The sequence below is a fragment of the Meleagris gallopavo genome, unplaced genomic scaffold (genome assembly GCF_905368555.1).
Source record: "Meleagris gallopavo unplaced genomic scaffold, MGAL_WU_HG_1.1 scaffold_20, whole genome shotgun sequence".
Taxonomy (NCBI): Eukaryota; Metazoa; Chordata; class Aves; order Galliformes; family Phasianidae; genus Meleagris; species Meleagris gallopavo.
The window spans coordinates 1-18,265 of NW_028147034.1; the positions used below are offsets into that span (position 1 = coordinate 1).

An 18,265-nucleotide genomic window follows, 5' to 3' on the forward strand; every position below is an offset into this window, starting at 1 on the left:
AAACCCCCCCCCAAAAAATCCCCCCGTTCCATCTCCTGATCTCCATCCAAATCCACCTCCCCATAATCCCAGACCCTACAGCCCCACTTTTACCTCACAGCCCCCCCCCCCCAGGACCCTTCAGGACCCCCCCAGACCCACTTTTAACCCACAGAAACCACCAGGAACTCCCCAGGATCCCCCTCAGACCTCTCAGCCCCACTTTTACCTCACAGACCCCCCCAGGATCCCCCAAACCCACTTTTATACCACAAAATTTTTTAAGATCCCTCCACCCCCCCCAACCCTCCCCCAGTCCAACCTCACAGATCTCCCCCAGGACCCTTCAGGACCCCCCGGACTCACTTTTATCCCATAAAACCCATAGGATTCCTCCAACCCCCCCCAAAATCCACCCCCCCAACTCCTCAGACCCACTTTTACCTCACAAATCCCCTCAGGATCCCCCTCAGACCCACTTTTACCTCACAAATTCCCTCAGGACCGCTCCCAGACCCACTTTTACTTCACAAATCCCCTCAAGACCCCCTCTCCCGAACCCCTTTCCCTCCCCCCCATCCCCCCACCTCAGACCCCACTTTTACCACAGACCCCCCACCCCCCCTCAAGTCCCCCTCAGGACTCCCACAAACCCCCATTTCCCTCACCGCCGTCCCCTCCTTTTACCTCAGCTTCGCTCAACTCCAAACTTTTTCCCTCAAAAACCGCCTTTTTTTCCCTCACCTGTCCTCGCGCCCGCCGCCCCCCCGCGCAGCTCCATGCCGCGCGCCGCCGCTCTGCGCATGCGCGGCTCCCCTCAGCAGAGGAGGGGCGGGAAACGGCCCCCGCCGAGCGCGGGCCAATGGGAAACGCCCGACGGGCTTCAGCCCCGCCCTCAGCTGTCGCCATGGAAACGACGCCCGGCGCTCTCGAACGCGTCGCACAACACGCGACGCCTCGGCCGCTGATTGGCTGCCGCTTGCGTCATCATCCAGCGACTCGCTGCCATGGCAACGGCTGGGCGCCCGTGCGGCCTAGGAGGCCCCGCACCTCTGACGTAGGCCTTCGCCTTCCAAAAACGGCGCTTTTATAACCCCAAACCGGAACCCAGGCGCACGGATGAGGGCCACTGAGACTCCCCCAACCCTCGCTTGCACAAAAAGTCCCTTAATCAACTTTACCCCCCCAGTAAATGGCTCCCCACAACTCAGCCCGCGGCTGCGCCCTCCCCGCTTTTATTTCGTCCCTCGCATCATTTCCAGACCCTTCAAATGCTTCTCACGCACGCCCGCTCCCCAAAGACAGAGGAGAGACCCCAAAGTGTTCCTTAAAGAAGAGAAAATCCCCCTCAAAACGCCCCTCAAAGGACATCACATCCTCCCCGAAACCTCCCCAAAATGGCGCAGCCCACCTCCCACCTCCCCCCTCCCCCAGTATGCTGGGGGGCTCCTCCAAACGAAGGGGTGGGGGAGGGCAGAGGGGGGTCCCCCCCGAAGAGAAGGGGCGGGGGGGGGCTGCCGGGCATCACTTTAATTTTGGGGCGCAGAGTGGGGCGGGGGGGAGGGGCAGCACCCAAACCCTCTCCCCCCCTCCCCCCCATTCGGTGTGTGGGGAGGTCGGATGCTCTGTGAAAGCAGGGGGGGGGGGACAGAAAGTGGGATCCCCCCCCCCATCAAAATATAGTAAAACCCCACAGGGAAAGGGGTGACCCTAGAAAAAATAGGAGCCCTTCACCCTCCCTCCTTCCCCTCCCCCCCCCCCCAGCTTTCACGAGGGGAGGGGTCCAACAACCCCCCCCAAAAAAACAAAAATTCATAATAAAGCCGAGGTTTGTCTGGCGGCGTCCAGCGCTGTGTCCCCCTCCCACTCCTGCATTGAGGAGGGGGAGGCCCCCCCCCGGCCGTGCCTGCCTCGAGGTCCCTGGGTGGGCTTTGATGTGGAGCTGCGGGGGTGGGTTATTTTTTGGGGGGGGTAGGGGGGGGCGGTGGGCAAGGGGCGGGGGGGGGGGGTCTGGGGGTTTGCAGTCCAGGGGTTCAATATCAACTTTTGTCGGGGTTGGGGTCTCTGTGGCGGGAGGTCTTCATGGTCTCCAGGTACTCCTGCTGCGAGACGGCCAGCACCGACGCCAGGATCTCGTCGTCCTCCCAGTCGTTCAGGCCTGGGGGGGGTTGAAGGGAGAAGAAAAATTATAAAAATTCAAAGAGCTGCCGTAAAAATTAAAAATTAAATTAAAAATTCCTCCCACACATTCTCCTTTTCCATTAAAAGAAATAACAGCACCAAAATGCCCCCCCCCACCTAAAAAATGACCCCAGAAAAATGACTTCAACAAAAGGAAGGCTGCGGGGAGGGAGTGATGCTCTGAGCTCCCCCCCCCCCCCCCCAAAAATCACCCCCCCAACAAAACATCACAGCTTCATTTTCACCCAAAACGACCCACGCAAGACCAGAACCCACAAATAAAGCACACACCCCCCCAGTTAAAAAAGCCTAAAATGAAAGAACCCCCCCCCAACCCAGAACCCCCCCCCCCCTCACCAAAGGCGGTGGGGGACATCTGCTGCATGATGGCACGGCATTCCAACGCGGGGTAAAGGGACACCAGCGGGGGGGTGGCCCGGCCCCCCCTGCCCCCAGCTGGCTGCTGGTCCCTGTGGGGGTGGCAGAGTTGGGGGGGGGGTGGGGGCAGACACCCCATAACACCACTGAGACCCCCAGACCCCTTCCAGCTCCCCCACAACCCCCGTTATACCCCTCCCCCCCCCCATCCCCATAATCCCCATTTTCTGCCTCCCTCCCCCATTTAGGCCATTCAGCCCCCAGTAACCCCACAACCCCCAGAACTCCCATTTAGATCCCAATGATCCCATTTAATGCTACTCAACATCCCATTACCTCCACCACCCCATAGCCCCAATTTATGCTGCTTACAACCCCACAAATCCCACTTTATCCCCTTTAGGACCCCAGAAGCCCCATTTTATTCTCCTTTAAACCCCATAAACCCCGTTTTGTGCCCCTTAGAACCCTACAAGCCCCTTTTATTCCCATTAGAACCCCATAAACCCAGTTTTACGCCACTTAGAGCCCTACTTCACACTCTTCAGAACCCCATAATCCCCATTTTATCCCCTTTTGAACCCCATAAGCCCCATTTTATCCCCTTTTGAACCCCATAAACCCCATTTTATGCCCCTTTGAACCACATAAACCCCATTTCATTCACCTTACAACCCCACAACCCCATTTTACACTACCTAGAACCTCATTTTATCCCCTTTAAAACCCCATAAAACCCCATTTTATACCCTTTTGAACCCCGTAATCCCCATTTCCTGCACCTTACAACCCCACAACCCCACTTTATACCACCCAGAACCCCATTTTATCCCCTTTAGAACCCCACAACCCCATTTTACATCACCTAGAACCTCAATTTATCCCCTTTAGAAGCCCACAACCCCATTTTATGCCCCTTAGAACCCCACAACCCCCATCTTACATCCCCTAGAACCTCATGTTATGCCCCCTGGAACCCATAAACCCCATTTTATACCTCTTCGAACCCCATTTTATGCCCCCTCAGAACCCCATAACCCCCGCACAGCCCCTCCACACCCCCTATAGCCCCTATTTACCCCCCCCCCACACACACACACACCACCACCCCCCTTAGCACCAATTTCACCCCCTTCATTCCCCCTCCCCCCCCACCCACCTGGGGCGCAGGGCGACGGGGGTTTTCCGGGGGGAGGGACGCTGGGCGATGGGGGTTTGGGGCCGGGGGCTTCGGGGTGCAGCCCGGGGTGCTCCGGAGAGGGGGCGGCGCTGCGGGGCCGGGGGGAGCGGCCGCTCCACTCCTCCAGACCGCTGGAGGCCGCTGCTGTGGCTGAGCTGCACGTGGCGCTGGCCTTGCGGGGCTGGGGGGGGGGGGGGAAAGGCAGGGGGTCAGTAATGGGGGATGGGCAGCTATGGGGGGGTGGGGGGGGGGAGATGTGGGGGTCATACATGAGGGATCATATATGGGGGGAGCAGCTATGGGGGCTCAGCAATAGGGGTGAGCTGTGGGGGGGCAGATGAGAGGATCGTATATTGGGGGGTCATATATGGGGGGCAAATAAGCGGGTCATGTATGGGGTGGATCATATATGGGGGGGCAGCAATAGGGGTAAGCTATGGGGGGGCAGATGAGTGGGTCATATATGGGGGAGCAGCTATGGGGGTCAGCAATAGGGATGAGTTGTGGGGAGGCAGATAAGTGGATCATATATGGGGGTGTCAGCTACGGGGGTAAGGTGTAGGGGGACAGATGAGTGGGCCACAAATGGGGAGTCATATATAAGGCATTATATATGGGAAAACAACTATATGACGCCGTATACATGCAGTCTTACATGGGAGCAGCAGGGAATTCCTCCCCATGTGGGAGGACGGGGGATCCCGGGGCTCCATAAAGTATGGGCAAAAGAATGGAGGGGGGGGGATAGGGAGAGTGGAGGTGGAATGGGGCGAGGGTGGGACGAGAGGGCGCTGCGGGATCGAGGGGTGCGAAGCGGGACCCAGAACCCACAGCAGTGTGGGATGGGAGCAGGCGGACCTGCCGGGCCTGCTTCTCCTGGTCACGCAGCCACTGCAGGTAGGACTCGCGGGCCACCTGCTCCTCGATGGCCTCGTTGGTGGCCTCCCAGTCGGTGGCGCGTTTCTTGTCCTCCAGCATCTGCTGCTCGATCCACGACTCCTCCGACGTCTTGATGGCGCTCTTCATCAGCGACTGTTCCGCCAGCTGGGGGCAGGGCCACGAAGTAAGCCACGCCCCCATCGCAAAAGGCCACGCCCCCACCCGGCCACGCCCTGTTTGTGGTACCACCTACAATATGGTGACAAGTGGCCACGCCCCCTAAAAGCAAACTACGCCCCCATTTTGGCAGACCACGCCCCCCTCGTGGCAAACCACGCCCACTTTCAGGCCACGCCCCAACTCACCACTCCCCCTTTGTGTCACTACCTACAATGTGGTGCCACCTTGTCACACCCACTACCAACAAACCACGCCCACATCCTCACAGACCACGCCCCATTTTATGAGTACTTATAGTATGGTGCAACATGGCCACGCCCCCTAACAGCAAGGCAACCCCAAAATCTCTCAGGCCACCGTCCCTTGTGGCAAACCACACCCACTTTCTCCCTGGTCACGCCCCCTCGCGATAGGCCACGCCCCCAACCGACCACCCTCTCCTTTGCTCCACTACCTGCAAGATGCTTGCACATGGCCACACCCCCATCAGCAAACCACACCCACTACTCTCAAGCCACGCCCTATCCCTATAGACCACGCCCCCTTCGCTACACTCCTCACAAGGCTGCATCACTTGGCCACGCCCCCACAAATGAACCACGCCCACATTTCCCCGAGGCCACGCCCCCTCTGCACACACACCATTGATAAGCCACGCTCACATCCCACACTGGGAGGGGCGTGGTGAACGCAGGCCACGCCCCCTCCCCAAGCCACGCCCCCCCTCCCTCCCTCCCACACCCACAGAGGGTTCCACAGGATCTGCCCCCCTCCTCCCCCCCATTAAGGGGGGCTCAGAAACCCCCCAGCCCAGCCCACCCACTTATGGGCAGCCAATATTCCCCATTAAGGACCCCCTCCCAGCCCTGTCATGGGGTTTCGCTCAGAGATCCTCCCAACAGCCCCCAACCCACCTACAGATCCTTAAAAAGCCCCCTACCCTCCAGGACCCGCATATAGGGCAGCCTCCCCCCCGCCCCGTGCCCCACTGACCCGGGTTTGAAGGACGGCAGCCCCAGCCCCACCCCGATGGTGGCTTTGTTGGGGTTGACGACGGAGTTGTAGTGGATGTTGCGGTGGTAGCTGACCCGGATGGGCTCGTCCTCGTTGTGCTGGATCCCATGGAAGGTGTTGATGGGCTCTGTGGGAACAGCAGCGTGGGAGACCCCTGGGAATCCGCGGGACGGACCCCACAATCATCCCCAAAGCAGAACCTGGGGATCCTCCAGACCCTAAAAGGAAACCCGAGTGCCCCAAAGTGGTGCCTGGGGACTCAGAGGGGCTCCACAACCACTTGGAAAACCCCAAAAAATGTCGCCTGTGACAGACATTTCAGACCCACAACCACCTGCGGGGCCCAAAAAGGCAACGGGGGACCCACAGAAAACTGCCTGAAGTCCAAAAACACCACGTGGGGATGGGCAGAGATCCCAAAACGGCACCTGGGACCCCCAAGGCTACACAGAAACCCCCCAAAGCAGCATCTGGGGAACCACGGGACCCCAAAAATGCATGAAAAGCCCCACAGCAGTGCTTGGAGACCTATAGAGGCCCCACAAGGGGCCCACGGGGATCCCAAAACAACCTGGAAAATCCTTTAGTGGCACCTGTGGGCCCCCATATGGTCCCTGTGCACCCAGAGGGACCCCAAAACGCTGCCTGGGGACCCCAAAACGCTGCCTGGAAAACCCTTTAGTGGCACCTGTGGGCCCCCAAATGGTCCCTGTGCACCCATAGGAACCCCAAAACACTCCGCGAGGACCCATAGGGACCCCAACCCCCCCCACAAAAAGCCAAAACGACACCCCAGGACCCCCAGGGCAGAACAGAGACCCCCCCCCCCCCCCCATCAGCACCCCTGCACCCCACAAAGGCACCAGAGGGGTCTCCAGGTCAAACTGGGGGGCTGAGGGCCCCCTGCGGGGTCCCATAGCCCCTTGTGGGGTCCCATAGCCCCCCTCCCCGCAGGGTCCTCCAGCCATACTGGGGCCGTACCAGTGCCATACTGGTAGACCTCGACAGGCCGGTTGTACATCTCGGCCATGGCCTGCATCTCAATGTGGTTCCCATGGCAGGTGCTTTTACGCTTGCGATTGATGTAAGTGGTGAAATCCTCCGTCACGTAGTTGGAGAAATAGTCGGCGTTCTTCATCTGAGGACACGGTGGGGGTGAGGCCCAGTATGGCCCAGTAATTCCCAGTACGTCCCAGTAATTCCCAGTACGGCCCGGTACCCCCTTCAATACTTCCCAATCCCTCCCAGTGCCCCACAGTTGGTTCCAGGACCCCAAAGGACCCCGCAGGGCACTTCAGTTCCTTCCAGTGTGCTCCAGTTCCCCCCCCAGTGCCCCCCTATTCGCTCCTCAGTATGGCCCAGTACATCCCAGTACATCCCAGTGCCCCTCTCAATGCTTACCAATCCCTCCCAGAGCCCCACAGTTGGCTGCCAGGACACCAAAGGATCCCCCAAAGCACCTCAGTTCCTTTCAGTGCCTCTCAGTACATCCCAATGCCCCTCAATTCCCCCCCAGACCCCTTCCCAGTACATCCCAGTGCCTTCCAGCCCCCCCATCACGAGGTTCTTTCCCCCCCCCCCCTCACCAGATAATCCATGCAGTGCTTCCGCACCACTTCATGCATGTCCTGATCTCCGTACACCTGATCAGCTGGAGGGGGGGGGGCACAAATTGAGAGCCGTGTGAGGCACCGCAGGGGGGGTGATAAGGCCGTGATAGGGGGCCTGGGGGGGGGGGGGCACAAGGGGGGGGCTCACCCACAGCCCGGAACAGGCAGGCGCCGTCCTCCTTCATGCGTTTGATGATGAAGCCTTTCTTCTCCCGCAGAGCTTTCTCAAACCGGTGCTCCTGCTGGAGACACAGCAGGGCTCAGGGCGGGGGGGGCACCCGAGGAGGGGGGGGGGTCAGCATTGGGATGGGGTCAGGGAGGGGAGGGGCACCCAAAGGGGAGGAGGCAGCTCAGGGTGGGGAAGGGGGTTAGGGTGTAGGGATGGGGGACACCCAAGAGGGGGAGGGGGTGGCTGTAAGGGTGGGGGGGGTGGGCATTAGGATGGGGTCAGGGTGGGGGGCAGCTCAGGGTGGGGAAGAGACACCGGTGGGGAGGGATGGGATGGGTGTAAGGATGGGGGGACAGGGGCTCAAAGTGAGGAAGGGACATGGGGGGCAGGGTGTAAGGATGGGCTCAGGGTGGGGGGGACGCCTAAGAGAGGAGGGGTGGGCTCAGGGCGGGGGGGATATTGGGGGGGTGGCTGTAAGGGTGGGCTCAGAGTGGGGGGACATGGGCTCAAGGTGGGGAAGGGGAGAAAGGGTGTAGGGATGGGCTCAGCATGGGGGGGTGGGGAGGGAAGGGATGGGCTCAGGGTGGGGGGGGTGGGGAACTGATACTGGGGGGGTAGGGGGGCTGTAAGGGTGAGCCCAGGGTGGGGAAGGGACACTGGGGGGGAAGGGGGGGGGTTAAGGTGTAGGGATGGGGGGGGGATACCCAACAGGTGAGGGTTGGGTTCAGGGTGGGTGGATATTGGGGGGTGGCTGTAAGGGTGGGCTCAGGGTGGGGGGGGCCAGGCATTGGGATGGGGTCAGGGTGGGGAGGGGCACCCAAGGGGAGGGGGGGGGGGCACATTGGGGGGGAGATGGGTGTAAAGATGGGCTCAGGGTGGGGAAGGGACACCTCAGGGATATAGGGACAGCAGAAGGTGGCAGCTTTGCAGATGGACAGAGAGCTGGGGGGGTGGGAAACAAAGACACATAGAGGAGAGCAGCAGTGTCCAAAATGGGTTCAACCACAGGGGGATAGAAACGCTCTGTGGGGGGGGGTGACGATAATAAAAGGGGGGGAATAAAGACACCTTAGAGGGGGTTGGGGGGGGTTCCTTTAGGGTTAGGAAAACTCGAGGATGACATTGGGGATGTGGGGACCCCAGGGATGGGTTTGGAGTTGTGGAGATAAGAGAAACAAAAGCATATGGGGCGGAAAAGGGAAATAGCCTTACAGATGAGGGCTATGGCAAAAATCAATGCCACCGGGAGGGGGTGGCATGCAGGGCTGGCAAGAGGAGCTGAAGGGAAGCCAATGGATTTGGGGGGGGTCCCCAAAGACCCCAAAGGATTTGGGTTGGCCAAGAAGGAATGAAAGGAACCCACTGGACTTGGGGGTCCTCAAAGGGTTCCTTTGGGATCTTCGAGGACCCCCCCCAAGTCCATCGGGTTCCCCTGCTCCCCTCTCGGCCGACCCAAATCCCTCGGGATTCCCTTCGATCCCTTCTTGCCCGCTCCAAACCCATCGGCTTCCCTTCAGCCTTCAGCCTTCACCCCCCCCCCCCCGCCCTCCCCCCCAACCCCCACCTGCTCGGCCGTGGCCGGGTCCAGCTCCACGCGGGCGGCTTCGTATTCATCCTCACTGTTGTATCCTCCTCCGGCTTCGTCGTGCCCAGGGCTCCCCCCGGAGCCCAACCCCAGCCCCAGCGCCAAGCCCCCACCGCCGGGCCCGGAGCCGCCCCCCGCGCTGGGCCCGGCCCCTCCGCGCCGCCGCCGTTTGCTGTGCCCGGGGCCTCCCCCTCCTCCTCCTCCCCCGGGGCCGCGGGGTTCGGGCAGCCCCAGAGCGGCCGCGTCGAGACCCAGCAACGAAGCGGGACCGTCCGCGCCGCCGGGACCGCCGCCTCCACCGGGTCCTCCGGGGCCGGAGGGAGGCGGAGAAGCGGCGGAGGGCAGCCCGGCCCAGCCCCGCAGCGGCGGAGGAGGCGAGGCCCGGGGCCGCGGGCCGACGCCGGGCCCGCCGGGCTCCCCGACGCCGCCGGGGCCGCGCTCGGGGCCGGAGTCCGCCCCCCTCTCGGGGCCGGCGTCGGGGCCGGAGTCAGCATCGGCGTCGGGAGCCGGAACCGCTTTTTTCTTCGGGAGGATCGTCATGGCGGGGAGCGCATGGAAGGCCCCGCAGGGCCAGAGGGCCCCGCCGCGCCGGGACCCGGCCCCGCTGCTCCCCGCGGGCCCCGCGGAACCGGGGGGGCCCGAGCGAGGCCCCCCCGGGGCGGCGGCGGCGAGGGCGGGGCGGCGGGGCCGGGGCTGAAGGCTGAGGCTTAAAGCGCTGAGGCCGCCGGGCGCCGTGTCAACATCAACAGCGGCGACCTCTGACCCCCAGCGCCGCGCTTCCGGCTCGCCCCGGACGCCGCGCCGCCCTATTGGGCGACGCCGCCCGCCCGGTGAGCTCTGATTGGTTGCGGGGAGCGCCGCTGGGAAGGTATTGGGTGGAGAGTGGGGAGGAAGTCCCGCCCCCTCCCCCCTTCCGCCCTCCCCGTGGAGGCGGGACGGGCGTCGCCGCGGTGACGGCGCGGCTGGGCGATGATTGGGCAGCGAGAAAGGTGGGGGCTGAGCTAAGGAGCAGCGGGGGCTGATTGGCCGAGAGGCGGGGAGGCGGGGCCGTCGGGAGACGGAGCGTTCATTGGACGACGCGGAGGCGGAGCCCGAGGACGGCCGCGAGCGCGATTGGTCTCCCCGTACGCCCGCCCCGAACTCCTCAGCGCAGCGTCCCATTGGCCAGCGCAAGCGACCTGATTTCCCATTGGCTGCGGCTGGCAGGACGCGCTGTCACTCAGAACGCAGCCCCGCCCCCTTCCTCCGCCGGGTCCTAGCGCCCATCTCGGGCACCCGCATCTCCTCCGCCTCCCCCCCAGTAGCCCCCGCCAGAGACCCCCGTCCCGTCCCCACCACACATCTCCATTTTCAGACCTTTTATTAAAATCCACCTCATCGCTCCCAAATCCCCATCACAGAAAGCAGAGCCCAATTCAGGGGTGCCCTGTGGTGGTCCGAAGCCTCCCCTCCTCCTCCCCCCCCCACCCGGCTTCGTCCCTTTCCCCCGACTCCGGGGAGCCCCGGGGGTCTCAAGTTGGCTCCAAGGTGTCCCCGGGGTCCTCGGGCCCGGAGCCAGGTGGCTGCAGAGGTCTTGGGTGCAACCAAGGGTGCTCCGAAGGTCTCAGGTCCGAATGTGGGGGGCTGTGAGGCTTCTGGGTCGGGACCAAAGGAGTCCTGGGGGTCAATGTGCCTTCTGCCGGGGGCTGTCGTGGGCACGCTGGGCAGCTGAGAGGTGTTTGCAGGCATCGGCGATGAGGGCGGCGGGCACCACCACCCAGATCCCATTGAGCCCCACGAAGTACACCCAAAAATAAAGCGGGCGGGGGTCGCTGTGGGTCCAACCCGCCCGCGCCTCCGTGGCGAAGTAAAGGATGTCCCCGTAGAGCTGCCCTACAGGGGGGGAGATGAGTCACGTTAAGGAAGAGGCATAGAGGCAGGACCCCATCCAGGTGACCCCACGTACCGAGGGAGACGATGAGCTGCAGCACGAAGCGGGCCGGATGACGGCATAGGAAAGCGAGGAAGGTGAGGAAGCTGAGGGGTCCCCAAGCCCACGCCGTCACCGACTCCATGGCCACCGTGAAGTCATCGCTCCTGGAGGGGTGGAGGAGGGGGGCACACACACAGCCGGGTGCAGCAGAGACCCCTGGGGTCACCCCATATCCCCCCCACAGACCCCAACTCACGTCATGTAGCGGCTGTCGGCCTTGGCGTATTCCTTCCCTGCGGGCCACAAGGGGTTAATTGGGAGGGAGCAGATCCTCATTGACCCCCTCCCCACCGCCCCCTCCCCAGTACACCCCCCACCAACTGCCCTCTGAACAGAACCCACAGGACCTCCACCACTCGGGGACTTGGGTGCCCCCTCCTCATTTGGGACCCCCAGGGGCCCCCATGAACCCCCCATAAGAGACCCCAGATCCCCATAAATACCCCCCAGACCCCCATTAACTCCCCACAAAAGGCCCCAGACCTCCACTAACCCCCCATAAGAGACCCCCGATCCTCATGAACACCCCCAGACCCCCATTAACCCCCCATAGGAAGCCTCAGATCCTCATGAACACCGCCCAGACCCCCATTAACCCCCCATAGGAGGCTCCAGATCCTCATGAACACCCCCAGACCCCCATTAACCTCCCATAGGAAGCCCCAGATCCTCATGAACACCCCCCAGACCCCCATTAACCCCCCATAGGAGGCTCCAGATCCTCATGAACACCCCCCAGACCCCTATTGACCCCCCATAGGAGATCCCAGACCCTTACTAACCTGCAAAGGAGGCCCCAGACCCCCATTACCCTCTGTAGGAGACCCCAGATCCTCATGAACACCCCCCAGACCCCCATTAACCCCCCATAAGAGACCCCAGATCCTCATGAACACCCCCAGACCCCTATTGACCCCCCATAGGAGATCCAGACCCTTACTAACCTGCAAAGGAGGCCCCCAGACCCCCATTACCCTCTATAGGAGGCCCCAGATCCTCACGAACACCCCCCAGACCCCCATTAACCTCCCTCCGTAGGCGGCCTCACAACCCCCCCGTGACTCACAGACGTCGGCCAGCAGCCCGGTATCGGCTGGCAGCTCCCGGTGCCGCAGGCTGAAGTACCCCTCGAGCACCCCGTGCACCCCGGCGCACACCAGGAACCAACTGACGGCCAGACGCCGTGCGGAGCTCCGCTCAGCCCCGCCCAACACCCAGCCCAGCGCCAGAAGCCCCGCCCCCGCCGCCGCCACTGCGCCTGCGCACTGCCAGCCGGGTCGCGCACTGGTGACGTAACCGGGCAGCGACAGCGTGCGCGGCCAATAGGGGTGCGCCGTCGTCTCCATGGCAACAGCGCCGCTCTCCCTGAGGGGAAAGGAGGAAACGCGCTTAGAGCGCGGCTCCGGGCCTCGAGGCATCGCCGCAGCTTCACCGGGCGCTGCTCCCGGGTACGTTCGCTCCGTTTTCACCCCTGGAACGCCCCGCGGTGCTCCGAACCCCTCCGCTTTCCATGGAACCTCGCCAGGCTGAGCCTTCACTCAACTGAAAGGCCTGCCGCCCAACCGGAAGGCCTGCCACCCAACCGGAAGGCCTACCTTTCTGCGCAGCGGGTTCTTCTGCTCGTCCACCGCACCGCTCGGGCTTCTCCTCTCCCGCGCCGCACTCAACACTGCCGCACTCTGCCCGCGTCGCCCCGCCTCCGGCCCTCGCCTCCCGCCTCTCGGCCAATCAGAGCGCGTTCTCCGCCTGCTCCAGCCAATGGCCTCGCTCCCCGCCCGCCGACGCCGCTCGCCGATTGGTGGAGACGGCCGCTGAGGCGATGTGGGGCCAGGGGGCGGGGCGGGAGGTGAGGTCGAGGGGCGTAGCTTTCTATACGGGCGTGGCCATGACCATGTTTGGAAGGTGAGGCTCCGCCCACCCAGGCGCTATGAGGTCCTATGGGCCCTATTGGTTCTCTATAGGACCCCCCCCCAGGGGGGCACGGGGATCCCACAGCTGTGCCCCACGAGCACGCAGGAGCTGTGTATTCATATAGGAGCTACATATACATATAGGGTCCATAAATCCTCCCAAGGGACTCCTACAGATCCGACACCCCCAGAAATAATGCATTCCCCCTCCCATCGGCCCTATAAACCCCCTTAGAAACCCCACATCCCCCTCCAGTGAACCCATAAGGACCCTGCAGCCCCTCCCCCCGAAATAAAAGAGCCGGAAGCACAAATGGCAGCAGTCCCCTGTATTGTACAAACCCGGCTGTACAGCCCGCCCCCAAAACCCCATTTATTTCACCCAAAAAATCCTCCCACCCCCCATTTGTGGGGACGCTTCTTGGGGGCGGGGGGGGGTGGGAGGGGAAAGGGGGGGCATGCAGCTGTGGGGAGGAGGAACAGCTCCAGGTCGCTCGCCAGGAGCGGCCGAGGGAGGGAGGGGGGGCCGTTTGTGGGGCTGCCCCACGCTTGTGGGGTTCCCCGTGCTTGTGGGGCTCCTGCCCCCTAACTTGGGGTTTCCCCTGTCCTGAATGTGGGTCCCTCCCCCAGGGCAAAATTTGGGGGGGGGGGGGAGGGGGGGTCACACCAGGGTGCCGGGGGGCTGAGGGTCGGGGTCGGCCGCGGGGGGGTCCCTGAATTGATGGAGTGAAATGGGGGGGGGGGGGGAGGGGAAGGGAAAAAGGTGAAATGAAGAAGAAAAAAAAAAAACGAGCAGAGAAACAACAAAAAGAGGAAAGAAAAAAAAAGAGAAAAAAAGAAAGAGCAGTTAGGGCCCCCCCCCAAGAAAACAGCACCCCCCAGGAAAAGAGAACAGCCTCCCAGAGAAACCCACGCCCCCATGTCCCCCCCAACCCCCCCCCCAAACCCAGAATTAAAGGAAAAGAAAAAATTAAGGGTGAGAAAAGAGAAATCGGGGCACTTGGGGGGGGGGGAGGGGGGCAGTAGCAGCTCTTTGAATTTGGGGTTTTGAGGGCGGGGGTCTCAATATGGGGGTGGGGGTCCCAATATCGGGTGGGGGTCCCAATATGGGAGTGGGGGTCCCAATATGGGGTTGTTTTAAGGATGTGGGGATCCCCTAAAAGCGGACTTTTGGGCTCACAGTGTGGAGGACCCCGTACCACCCCAACCCCCCCCCCCGCCCCCCTCCCCAAAACATCTGTAGTGTCCAAACCGCAGCTCCCCCCCCTTCCTTCCCCCCCCCCCCCCCCCCAGCTAAAAGAGGGGAGCTCGGTACCCCCTGTGCCCCCCATACCTGGGGGTCAGCGCCCCGGCGTAGCTGAGAGAGTGGGGCAGCCCGGGGGGGTCGCGGCGACGTGGGGGGGGCCAGGCTGGGGGCTGCGGGCGGGGGGGCTGAGGTGGTTGTGGTGGTTGCGGTGGCGGAGGGGGGACATTTTGAGGCCCCCCCGTGTGTCGCAGGTACCAATCCCGCAGCCCCTCCAGCGCCAACCACTTCTGGCTGCGGCGTTGCTCGGCGGAGGGGGGGGCACAGCGACCCCGGGAGGCTTCGGGGGGGGGTTCTGGGGTGGTCCCCCCCCAATCGATCAAAGCTTCGGAACTGTTGCTACGGCGGGTGCGGGGGGGCGGAGGGAGAACCGAGGAAGTGGGAGGTGGTGGCTGTGGGGGGGATGAGACCCCCGGCGGGGGCCCCCCCAGTTGGGAGTCCTGACTGCCCGACCACGGCCGGGGGGGCAGCCCTGAAGACTCCGGGCTGGGGGTGGGATCAGAGCAGTCAGGTGGGTGTTGTGTGCCTTCCTACTGCCCCACTGCCCCTTTTTGTCCCCCCCCCCCCCCCCCCAGCCCCCTTTTGCCCCTTTTTTCACTCCCCCAGACCCCAATGCTTCTCAGCACCGCCTTATTGCCTCCATGCTCCCACTTAACTGCCTCCCACCCCCCCAACGCCCCCCCCGGCCCCCATTATCATCCTCACGTTCTCATATCTCAACTCTTCTACCTCCGTTCGCCCCCAATATTTTTAACACCCCCCACAACCCCCCCACAAACCATTATAATCCCCCCCACACCCCCTTGCTGCCCTCCCCTACCCCCCAAAATAACCCCCCCAAGCACCCAAACCCCCCCTCAGTGCCTCTTTAACCCCCCCCACTCGTTGCCCCTTGCCTTCCATTATCGCCTCCCTTGCCTGCTTCTCACCCTCCTCCAGCACCCATTCGTGCCCCCCCCCCTCTCCCCAAACACTCACCGGCACAGGGGGGGCCCATGGGGGCTGCGTGCCAGCACAGGGGTGGCAGGAACACTGCGACCCTCAAAACTAGAAGCGCTGCGGGGCAGAGTCCGGGCGGGGCTGCCAAAATTTGGGGGGGCCGTGAGGATTTTGGGGGGCGTTAAAGGAAAGGGGGGGTGGGAAGGGGGCTTTGAAGGTGCTGGGGGCTCACCTGGCGGGGCTGGCAAGAGAGTTGCGACGGCTGGGCCCCCCCGGGGAGGGGTCTGAGGCCCAAAGGGGTCTGCGATCAGGGCTGCCGGATGGAGCCCTGGGGGGTGAGGGGCGTCCAGCCCCACTCAAAGGAGGTTTTGGGGGGGGGAAACCTGTGGGGAAGGGAACACAGGGTGTGGAAATGAGGGAGGCCCCTCCTCCTGGCTGCGGCCTGCACGGCACACAGGCACTCACCGTTCTCCAAGCCAGGCAGCTCACAGAGGGACCCGTTCTCATCTTGGGGGGCAGGGGGGAAACAGGGAATAAAAACATATTAAAAAATCAAATAAAACATAAATAAATAAAAGAATTACATTTTCTCAAAACTCCTTCTTGACTCCCCCCCCCTCCCCCCAATGATTCTCGTGTCCACCCCAATGACCTCAGATCACCACCTCCTCCCAGAACCCCCTCAACACCCACTGCAGGCCCCCATCGTTGCCCCCAAGACCCCTCCAGCTGCCTCCATGCCCCATCATTGCCCCCAGGACCCCCCCCCACTGCCTCTAAGACCCCCCCCCCACTGCCTTCAGAGCTCCATCGCTGCTTCCAGAACTGCTCCCATTGCCCTCAAGACCCCTCCTATTTTCCCCAGGACCCCCCCCATCACTTCCAGAACCGCTCCCATTGCCCCCAAAACCCCATGATTGCTTCCAGGACCCCTCCCATTTTCCCCAGGATCCCTCCCACTGCCCCCAAGACCCCTCCCATCGCCCCCAGGCCCCCATCGTTGCCCCCAAGACCCCTCCCATCGCCCCCAGGCCCCCATCGTTGCCCCCAACACCCCTCCCATCGCCCCCAGGCCCCCATCGTTGCCCCCAGGCCCCCATCGTTGCCCCCAGGTCCCCTCCTATTTTCCCTAGGACCTCCCCACTGCCCCCAGGACCCCTCTCAGCTCCCTCCCCAGCTCACCCAGCTGTGCCCGGAGCTGTCGCAGCCTTTGGGCCGCCTCGGCCTGCAGTCGCTGTCGACGCCGTCGCTGTTCCGGGGGAAGCCCCGGGGCGGATGCCAGACGCCGAGCAGCCTCCACCACCTGCAGCTGCACCGCCACCTCCCGCCGTGCCGCCCGAGCCGCCTGCGGGACGGGAACGGGACTTTAAGCGGCTTCGAAACGCTCGAGATCACCGGCGGGGTGAGGGCGGCCGCTGGGGGCCGCCATTGCAGTCCGCGGGCGCCGCCATATGACGTCACTTTACAGCGCCCCCCATCGAGCACTGAGGACGCCGCTGAGCCCCGAGCGCCGCCCGCAGCGCGATGGCGCCCCCTAGAGGACTGGCGGCGATGGGACATCGCAGCGGCGGCGGAACGCGGCGCTACCGGGAGCGGCTGCTGCCGTGTGGCATACGGGGGTCTGGGGACCACCAAAAGGGGCTGTGGGCGCCCAGTGGATCCCAACGTGGTCTCCCCAAGGAACGAGGACATTTTATGCTACATTTAGTGCGCCCTCAACCTGACAAAATCTGCCCTCAAACCCCCGTTCTGCCTCCCAACCTGTTTCACCCCCTATTTCCACTCTTATCCCGGGCCACAGTGTCCCCTCCTGGACCCCCATCGGGCCACTTCGAACCCCAAGCTTACCTCGGTGAGGGGGCCTCGCGGGGGGGCTGCAGACCGGCGCCGCGGGGGGGGCTGGGGTCTTTCTCCAGGTTCCAAGGGATACTCGGGGGGTAGCTTCCCTGTCAGCTCCTGTGGGGGGGGGGGGGCTTCGGGAGGCAGCAAGGAGGGAGTCGGAGCTTGGGAGGGTGTGGGGGGACATAGGGATGGGCTGGAGAAGGCTTCTGAGAGCTTCAGTTGGGGAGGGGAGACTTAGAAAGTGGGGGGGGAAGGGGGAGTTGCCGTTCCAGGGGAGGAATTATAAGAGTTTGGGGGGAGACGAAATTGGAGAACTCTAAGGATCCTGAGTGGGTCTCCAAAGGGGCTCTGAGGTGATGGAAGACAATGAGGAAAATCCCTAGGGGGGATAGAGGGGACTTTAAGGGGAGCGGGAGGTAATGGGAGGATTCTGAGGGGGGGTAGATCTCTGAGCGTCATGGAGGTCTCAGAAATGGCTCTGAAGTGGGTTGGAGGGCAATCGGTGGGGCAGTTTGGGGGGTGACAGGGAGAGGGATGAGAAGGACTCTGAGGATCCCCGTGGGCTCTGAGGGGTGTGGGGGCAAAAGAAAGGTCCGGGGGGGGCTCCATAAGGATCTATGGGGGCAGGGTGCCCCCCCGGGCGCCCCGGGTGGTCGAGGGGGGGAGCCCCGGGGTCAGAGGTCGTGGTGAGGGACCGAGGTCAGCGATCGGGGGTGACTCACGGCCTCCTGCAGGCAAAGCCTCCGCAGCTCCCGCAGCCGCAGCCCCAGCGCCTGGCGCAAACCCCGCTGCCGCTCCCGCAGCTCTTGCAGCCGCCCCGGGGGGGGCCCTGAACGGAGGGAGGGGGGGAAGAACGCAGGTCAAAGGGCACCGGGGGAGGAGGGAAGGGGGCGCGAGGTCGGGGCCCGGCCCTACCTGCGGGGCTGTGAGTGCCCGGCGGCAGGATGTGGCCCCTCAGCTCCATGCGGCCGCGGAGCCCTCAGCCATGGGAGGGCGAGGGGGGGGGAAACGGGAACGGCGCCGGGGGGGAGCGGAGAGGGCGGGGGCCGAGCGCCCACTCCCCCCTCACCTCCGCCCGGCCCCGGCTTCCGGCCCTGCCTCTTCCGCTTCCGGCTCCGTCGCTTCCGGTTCCCTCCGGAACTTC

The 18,265-nt window shown here is 63.5% G+C and overlaps 3 protein-coding genes across 4 annotated transcripts; all 3 read right to left on the reverse strand.

Annotated features, from left to right (window-relative positions):
- Window positions 1–1,191: 1,191 nt before the first annotated feature.
- OTUD5 (OTU deubiquitinase 5) lies at window positions 1,192–9,954 on the reverse strand. Its single transcript, XM_085215352.1, is given in 10 exon segments — window positions 1,192–2,137; window positions 2,518–2,601; window positions 2,604–2,630; window positions 3,698–3,899; window positions 4,550–4,762; window positions 5,770–5,918; window positions 6,773–6,929; window positions 7,378–7,442; window positions 7,550–7,643; window positions 9,135–9,954. Coding segments are annotated over 10 exon segments (1,671 nt in total). The 5' UTR covers window positions 9,696–9,954; the 3' UTR covers window positions 1,192–2,018.
- A 544-nt stretch (window positions 9,955–10,498) lies between these two features.
- Window positions 10,499–12,880, reverse strand: EBP (EBP cholestenol delta-isomerase). The gene is made up of 5 exons (XM_085215365.1): window positions 12,723–12,880; window positions 12,194–12,492; window positions 11,324–11,360; window positions 11,101–11,231; window positions 10,499–11,027 (listed from the first exon to the last, which is right to left on the reverse strand). Exons 2-5 carry the CDS (start codon window positions 12,471–12,473, stop codon window positions 10,819–10,821), a joined length of 657 nt encoding a protein of 218 aa, XP_085071491.1. The 5' UTR covers window positions 12,474–12,492; window positions 12,723–12,880; the 3' UTR covers window positions 10,499–10,818.
- Window positions 12,881–13,351: 471 nt separating this feature from the next.
- Window positions 13,352–18,223, reverse strand: CCDC120 (coiled-coil domain containing 120). 2 transcript variants are annotated; one of them, XM_085215361.1, is made up of 9 exons: window positions 18,037–18,223; window positions 17,844–17,950; window positions 17,128–17,235; window positions 16,462–16,624; window positions 15,745–15,786; window positions 15,512–15,662; window positions 15,319–15,420; window positions 14,371–14,826; window positions 13,352–13,750 (listed from the first exon to the last, which is right to left on the reverse strand). In XM_085215361.1, the coding sequence occupies exons 1-9, from the start codon at window positions 18,083–18,085 to the stop codon at window positions 13,699–13,701; spliced, it is 1,230 nt and encodes a 409-aa protein (XP_085071487.1). In that variant the 5' UTR covers window positions 18,086–18,223; the 3' UTR covers window positions 13,352–13,698. The 2 variants fall into 2 exon arrangements, with proteins under 2 accessions (XP_085071487.1, XP_085071488.1); XM_085215362.1 differs by having other exon boundaries at window positions 13,352–14,826.
- Window positions 18,224–18,265: the final 42 nt, after the last annotated feature.